Genomic DNA, 8,267 nt, shown 5'->3' with positions numbered 1-8,267 from the left:
TTAATCTTTATCTTGCAACACAAATGTCAGGAATGTCATACTTTAAAAAATGCAAAAGCTCACATCCCGTTTAACCACAAGAAAGCAGAAATATATTGTTGCACAACAACATAAACCAAGTAAATTTACATCTATTTTTGTTAATTTTCTGCCAAATTTTAATTTCAGCTCAGTTTTTTTTAACAGAACAACTTCACAATCATCATTCATGACTGTGATTGTTATAATCCAATTCAGTCCAGATAATCTCAATAAAACCAGATTATTGTTATTGTATTCCATTTATCAATTTAAGTGACCAACAGATGAGATTGGAGGGTTTTTGGTGTAATTCCTGTACTGAACGAGCAAAGACTGAGAATGACAAAAGCATTTCCGAGTGTTTAATCTGCTGTGTCAAAGGTTATGAACATTTCTATCGTCAAAATCATCTGACGTCTGTTTCCTGTGTCGATAAGACGAAAAATGAAGAGAATCCGTCTGAACTGAACCATTAGCTTGACAAAGGTCATGCTAACACTGTGGTAGCCACAGACAAGGATTTTACTTTAGTCCAAATTACATTAAAAATGACAGCATTTATGTCAAGGAAAGAAATAGAGAGGACAAAACAGCAATGATTAATTAAAAAAAGAAAGAAAAAAACTAAAAAATCATGATGTCTTTGACAGCAGACTTAAGCTGTTTCAGATTCCGATGACAGATAGACTAAATAAAGTTGTTAATCTGACCATACAACATTGTTGTGTGAAAAATTCTCCAGATTCCTAACAATCTTCAGTCACGCTGATCACTGTTATTTAGAAAGAGCCAATCACAGACAAGAATTTGGCACCGTCTAGCTCTCCCACCCCCGCTCCTCTGAGTTCTGATCATTGACGTTACATGACAAATGGACCCCTCTCCCTCATGTTCCAAACAGGAAGTGATTCCTGGTACCGTATTTTCTAAACTATTTATCGCTACAAAGTATACGTCGCAGCAGCCAAGGAAAAAGAAAAACATAATTAAGAAGGAAAAAGAAAATCATTTCGAAAAACTTTATTTAAAGGGTAACCAAACACTAAGTCAAATTTTTTTGGCTGTTGACCCCTATGAATGGGGCTTTAAAAATGTTTCTGTTAGTCCTTGCAACATTTTTGACAATTTAAAGTAAACTTGTTTAATTCCTGAAATTATAGTCAAAAACGGTCTATGTGCTGCCCCCTACAGGTTGGAATGAAGTATTACAGTTGTGATTGGTCAACTGGCGTAAGTCCAATGTCATTTCAGAAGTTTCACCTCAATCATGCTCCAGCCTAAAAGCCCCGCCCATCTTTGATTCTGTAACTGTTGGTCGTGGTCGTGTTAGCTTTAGCATGGCTCGTGGCTGTCTGCCTTCGGTTGTCAAACAAATTTACTGGTTTGCGCAACTTTGCGTTAGACTTGGAAGTTAGGGAACGCTATTTGAGTGCAATTGGCATGAATCCACCAAACTCCTTCCAGTAATGGGATTTTCATTGAACGTTTCACTCGGGATTGTTTGTTTAATGCGTTAGCCTTTATTAGCTTATGATGCTAGAGTCAGATACTGACATCACTTTGCTCGGTACCACTCTCCATGTTGAAGATACAGAGTGACTCAAGTTAACTCAAGCTAACCTGACTGTCACCGTCAATCCCAGATCCAAACCACACCTCCCCCACTCAGCCCGCCCCCTTTTTTTTTCATTTTTCAAATCTGGGCTGAGAGTGGAGTCAGCCTCCAACTGTCCTGTTGTGTTACCCTTTAACACATTTTCGATGCTTATTTAACTTTATGGAAAAAAGGACGTCTAGTACTTTAGCACAAATACCGTACTAGAATAATCGCATTTATTCAGATAACCACAAACATCATGCTGGAACAATTCAACCAAGCTCACCGTAAGGCTGAGCTGCGCTCCAAAATGTCTCACCTCTGGATCTGATTAAATTAAGCCGATTCAATTGCCATTTTTATGCGATACAGGTGCTGCTATTTGGAGCCAGACGACAGTGCGAGTCAGTCTGAATTAACGTTTCTATGGCAACTACTGTCGCTAATCATGAGTACGTTTGTTCAAATCCACACCCCTTTCACTTAAGGTAGATTGGATGAATCTGTCAAATGTTCAAGGTGGGGCTGCATGTCGATGCATCTGATTGGTCCGTTTATAACTTGAATAACTTACAATAAAAAAAAAATAGGATTAGAACAAAGGTTATTCTGACAAATAGAATTACTAAGCATTAGCTGTTTGTTTCTCATTAGGATTTTGGCTCCTGGAGCAACCAGGTACTTCCTATTTGGAACGCCAGAGAGCCCAGCTCCTATATACCAGGGGTCTGCCACCTGTGGTTCTCTGACCCCATCCATTGTAGCTCTTATGGTTTAGGAAAAATAAAAATGATTTTCTATTTTTAAATAAAATAGCGATACAGCTTCAACAAAGTCAAACTAAAAATTTTGATGGAATTTCACCACCAAAAATCAGTTGGAGGTTAGTGTACGGCCAGAATCCATACTTACATTGGATTATAAGGCAAATTTCCTACTGTTGAAAAATTAAAGGATTTTAAGTGTTCCCCGTGGTCTAAAAAATACACTATGGGTCACTTATTTCTGGTTTGTGAATTTCTGGCCGAGATGCACCAACAATGGTAAAATATAAACTGTTTTTTTTTCACTGCTGACATGATACTACATACATTTGCTGCATTAAGATTATCAAATATGGTACAGGGTGTCTTTTATTTTGAAAGGATGTCATACAAACCTCTGACAAAAGTTGTAATCTATTTTACTTTTTTTTAAAACTTCTATATTTTTCTTTATATTTATGTTTAAGTTATACCAAAAAAATGTGTGTTTATTATAATAGCTGCAGTAACATAAAAACACTAGTATCCTGTTTTTCTTAAAGGAGCGTTTGTGGCTCCTTCTGGATTGTAGTCAGTAAGAAATTGACCTGAATGGCTCTTTAAGTGTTGGAGGTTGCAGACCCCTGCTATATACAGTCAACGGTCACAGAAAATACAGCCTCTGTGAACCACAGTGAGCACAGGAAGTGTGTGTCTGTACCTGAGCTGAGTGAGGCTCTTGGCCCCGATGTCCTGACAGGAGTGCTGAATGCCAGCCAGCAGGTAGGGGACGAACTTGTGGATGGAGCCTTTGTCCTGCACGGCTCCAGAGACGCCCTGAGCCACTTTAATTTTATCGCTCTCGCTGTGAGAGAACAAAAAGGAGAGTTTAGTTTGTTCACATTGGTGGTTTTAAACCTGCTGTGGTCAGAGATTCAGATCAAAAAGCGGCAGAAGAGGACGCTCTGACGCACTGCCATGGATGATCAGACTTTTAAAGTGTCACAGAAACACTGAAGTTCTTTGAACTTCCACAGCCGGAGGACAACCACCTGGTGGATAAAGAACTACGCTTTAGGAAAACATGACGGCTGCTGATCTCGACCGCTTTAAAGAAGTTCTTTGGCAAGAAGAATACCACTGGCATTTTAGCAGACTCATCATTTTCCACCACAAGACAGCAGCATGGAGAAATGACAGAAAATGAAATGAGGAAGAGGTGTTGAAAGCTGGGGAAAAAACTGGCAGAGGAAGAAGGAGCGGCTTGCGTAACCGTGTGACAGCACCTGAAGTATCGCGTCTGAGAGCCCAGGTTTTTGTCCATGGCGTCCAGAGAGCCCATGCCGCGGTACTTCTTCAGCCTGATGCCGTCAGAGAAGAAATACTCTCCGGGAGCTTCGCTGGTGGCAGCTAGCAGCGATCCCATCATCACTGGAGCGAGACAGAAAAAGAACTTCTGACTGATTGTAACACATGTTCAAGAACGCATGAAACACACGGTGTTCACACTGGACAAGCAGAACGGGGATTCTTCTTCTCTGTTTCTACTGTTTACCAACACGTCTGCCACCTACAGTTGGGAGAGGCTTGGAGTGAAATGTTAAATCAGTGTAAATTTGGCAAATCTCATTTCCGGCTTTTTCTTGACAGCTCTATTCCGATATATGAAAGACATAGTGTCTTAGCATTCCAGTCGGCATAAACCACAATCATTTCTCCTTCATGATCATTTGTTTCATGCAAACAGACTTCTACTTCCGTGAATTAAAAGGGATGCTTTCCACATGTCACTACCATGTCTGAATCCAAACTGCTTTAGCTTTCAATGGGCGTTCACTGGCTGTGCATTTAGCATATAGAGCCCCAAAACAGTCGTAGAAACTTGCGTGACTACACAAGAACGCTAGACTTTTGAACGCAGAAGCCTGAAACGTGTATTTACGTGATTTTCTATTGGAAGTAGCTGCTTGAACATTACTGAGGGTGTTGTGAACACAGCTTAAGAGTTGTGTCTGTTAAGTAAGTATGTGTAATAATAAGCATTACAATGTCTTAAATGTACTGTTAAATATCAACAACTACATAAAACAGGAGGTTAAGCAAGAAGACTGTAATGAGTGTCCAAATACTTGGATGTTTGTGATTTGTTCCATTATGGTTATTTGTGACGTCCAAGATCGCTGATTTGCAATCTTCATAAAAGTACTAGAGTATAGCCAAGTGTTTTTAGTAGAGAAATAAGTGAGACTGAAGTTCAATTTATTGAAATAAGTTCAGAAAAACTGCTTTTATATATAAAAAAAAAACAACTAATATGAAATTAAGAATATTATAAAAATCGTGCGATTAATTACATGATGTCATGTGACTGTCGGCTAGCATGGTGAAAATGTATCAGAACACTTGTGAAATGTTCATCTAAATCTTCCTGTGAGACTTTTTTTAACACTTCCACTAAAAATAATTTAAAAAGAAATCTTGTTTTTGGAAACACTTGTCAGTTCATATTAATAGACTGTTTTTAGTTGTTATGGACACATTTCTATTTTGGTGTTACTTGATTTATCATCTATCTGGCTGAACTGCAGTCAGCTAAACTTTGAGGATAGAAAAACTGGAAAACATATTTAGTATATTTTGTTAAATAATCCAAAGCAAAAATATGTTTTGTTTACTGGTAAAAATTAACCAGGAAGGTGAGAGAAAAACTTTTGAGTATGACATTGTTTAAAGTGATAAAAAGCCTTGTTTCTACCAAGTAGGTCGGTCAGTACGGTCCAGTCCAAATACTGTATTTTCTAGATTATAAGTGGCTCTGGAGTGTAAGTCACACTTTTATTTTTGCCACGGAGAAAAATAAAAACAAGAATAACGATGCTTCTATGCAAATGAGAAAAATATCAGAATTTAGGAGGAAAACAATCAGATTCTCCTCCATGTTTGTTTTGGACGACACTTCTTCTTCTGGCACTGTCAGAAGAAAATACAGCGCCCTCTAGTGGTCAACAGCTAAAGGGCAACGACTGCTAGTGGAAAAATAATGAATATATGATCTTTTTTGATCTCCTGTTCTAAATAAGAAAGTATAAATGATGGTGATTAAATACGTATTTTAATTTTCAACCATCTAGTACAAAGACTTACATAATATATCAAATATTAAGACTCGTAGTTGGATCTGTGACTCGTGAATCAAATTAGATCCCCACACAGTCGTACTACACATGGGTTCATGCTCCACTCGGCCTCACCAGTTGATGCCCCCAGTGCCAGGGCTTTGGCGATGTGTCCGACGTTCTGGATGCCTCCATCGGCGATGACAGGAACACCGAAGCGCCTGGCGTACTCGGAGACTTTGTAGACGGCTGTGGCCTGAGGTCTGCCGCACGCCAGCACTGATGAAGAGGAGAGGGAGAGTCAGCCTCAATGAAGCAGGAGGCCTAAACGTCTGTCATCTTCTGATGTTTGGCATAATGATGAACATGTCCTACTTTAGAGTTCTTATATTTGATACTATAAATGAATTCCAGCTGATCAGTGAAACTGATGGGGGAGGGGGGCAATAGACAGTGAATGTTAAAGTTGTTAAACAGGAAAATGTGGAAGTTAAGTTTGTCACGTCAGCAGGAAACACTTCAAGGTTTTGAATTCTGATATTATAAATATATTTTTTTAAGAGTTCATCCACTTGAAAACAATATTTGAAGGTTTAACTCCTTAAAGAAAAACTAAGAAATTCTAATGCAACAACAGAGATCCTCCATTTGCCTGTTAAAGCCTGCTTCTGTCTCTAATGAACTCTGGGCTTAAATGGTTTACTTTTTCTTTACTGGAAGAAACAGAATCTGATGATTAAAGGTTTTTTTTGCCAAGCTGTCAAGGAGTCACTTCCTGGTTGAAGAAACCCGAATTTTAAGGAGAATTTGAAGGAGTAGACTGAGACTCCACAGAGCGTGCAGAGAGCAGACAGGCCTGCAGACATGCTCCAAACCCCAAAGAGAGCGCAGCATCTGCTTTGAAAGATGGGGCACAAGGCAAAGACTTCATCTGCTCAGCAGAGACACCGTGTGGCTGCAAGCTCCAGTTCCAAGCTTGTTAGAAAAGAGCTTCAGGAGTTCATCAAAAGTGTGGTTTCGGTCTAGATAAGAAACGTGACTGCCACAGCAAGTGAGAAAAAAAAAACAAACACATTTTCTGGCCGTTTGTTTCAATAACCAAAATGTCAGTAAAGTGGAAGAATGAGGAGCTTCATTCTCTCCAGATCATGAACAGATTAGTGCGATCAGCACAAAACCCCAAAACCCCAAAGACCAGCCCTCTACATCTACAACAGTATACCAGAACTGGACAGAGTGGCTCCTCCCTCCCGGCGTTCCAAACAGAAAGTAGAAGTCAAAATTCCCGATTGAGAAATAAACAGTTATTACTGTCATTATATTTGTCAGAATTACATTTCTAGCTTCGATACCAATTTTTTATATTTTTATTCTAGTGCAAAATATTCAGAGATATTAATAAAAGTACGTGGCATTTGATTGACAATCTAATTTCCCTCCCTAATTACTAAAAAACTATAATGTGGGACGATCTTCTGCCATGGATTTTAAGCGTTATTTGGACCATTTTGGGGGCTTTTTTATTTCTTTTTTCCACTAAACACCGCTTTCCTGAATTAAAATTTAATGAATATAAACTTTTCATAAAGACTATTTATGAATCCACTGTGTTCTAAAATAAAAAAACTTGGGTGGTTTATAAATATTATACTAAAATACATTTTTCAGAGTCAAATCAGTCGAGCCACGATTTGATTAAGGTTTAAAGTCGATTTTTTCCTATGTTTTTTTTTCAACACAATGAATTAAATCAAACTGTTTTTCTACTAACATAAAGGATTCAACTCAAATAAACAATTATACATAATATGGAAATGATTACAAATCCTTTCATACTCGGTTCATGCTATGCTCCACGTGTGACGGACCGCTCCGCACTCACTCAGCGGGGTTGCTTGAATTTAGGTTATTAGTGGCAATCGCAACATCACGAAAACCTGGAGGGACTGACATATGTGAAACTTTTAAAATCGAAGGAGCTGCGCGAATTTCCTAGGTGAGAAGCGCAGCTGAAGAACGCACTCTACGCACACACACCACAGCAAGTCTGCATGGAGAAATGTCATCAGTTCTGCATTTAAAAATTTTAGCACAGGTTGTCTTTTACATTTTCTGCAACGATGAACATGCTAACAAGTTTGAATCGTTTTTTACAGATTCATATAGAATCATTACAGCCTTCCTTTATTCACATGAAAATGTGTTTAAACGCAATGCATTGTGGTCTATATTTGCTAATCTAGCATTGATGCACGTTTCTTTTGCAAATTTCTGGGAAATTTTGGGAATTTAGATTTGGAGAGCTCTACAAACGCTGAATGCACGAGAAGTAAAGGAATTCTGACACATCCAAAATCTCCCAAATAGTGGAGGTGTGGCCTCGACTGCAACATCAACTCCACCGACTGGAACTAATTGCTGCTTACTGACGACATCTATCTCCATCATGGCGGCGTCCATGTCATGAAAAAATAAATTTCATTGGTTGGATCCAGGAGTAAGTCATATCGATGGGTGACGTCACACTCACTTGGTCCAGTTCTCTTATACAGTCAATGCACTTCCTCTAAAGATGCAAAGCTGTTACCCAATCAGTGCAGCAGGCAGTGATGGGGAGGGGCACGGGAATAGTGGGGGCCAATTGATGGTCAGCAGGGGAACTTACTGGAGAATCCCGTAACAGTGGTTGGGGTTTTGGGGCTGTGGAGCTTTAAAGCTGGCGGTACACTGAGGGGAGCTGGACTCAGACACGAGCACAGAACAGAACAAGGAGGAACGTTCACGGGAAAG

At 39.2% G+C, this 8,267-nt stretch overlaps 1 protein-coding gene across 2 annotated transcripts in view; it reads right to left on the bottom strand.

Moving 5' to 3' along the window:
* The window catches only part of impdh2 (IMP (inosine 5'-monophosphate) dehydrogenase 2), a 23,005-nt gene that overhangs the window by 2,742 nt on the left and 11,996 nt on the right, over positions 1-8,267 (bottom strand). For both annotated transcript variants that reach the window (XM_036212642.1, XM_024293683.2), the window contains exons 10-12: positions 5,613-5,756; positions 3,648-3,792; positions 3,083-3,226 (exon numbers count right to left, since the gene is read on the bottom strand). In XM_036212642.1, the coding sequence (XP_036068535.1) occupies positions 3,083-3,226; positions 3,648-3,792; positions 5,613-5,756 (433 nt within the window). The remainder of the gene's footprint in view (positions 1-3,082; positions 3,227-3,647; positions 3,793-5,612; positions 5,757-8,267) is intronic.

This window comes from Oryzias melastigma, linkage group LG7, assembly GCF_002922805.2.
Source record: "Oryzias melastigma strain HK-1 linkage group LG7, ASM292280v2, whole genome shotgun sequence".
In the NCBI taxonomy this organism is placed as follows: domain Eukaryota; kingdom Metazoa; phylum Chordata; class Actinopteri; order Beloniformes; family Adrianichthyidae; genus Oryzias; species Oryzias melastigma.
This window is presented reverse-complemented; position numbering and strand designations above follow the sequence as displayed.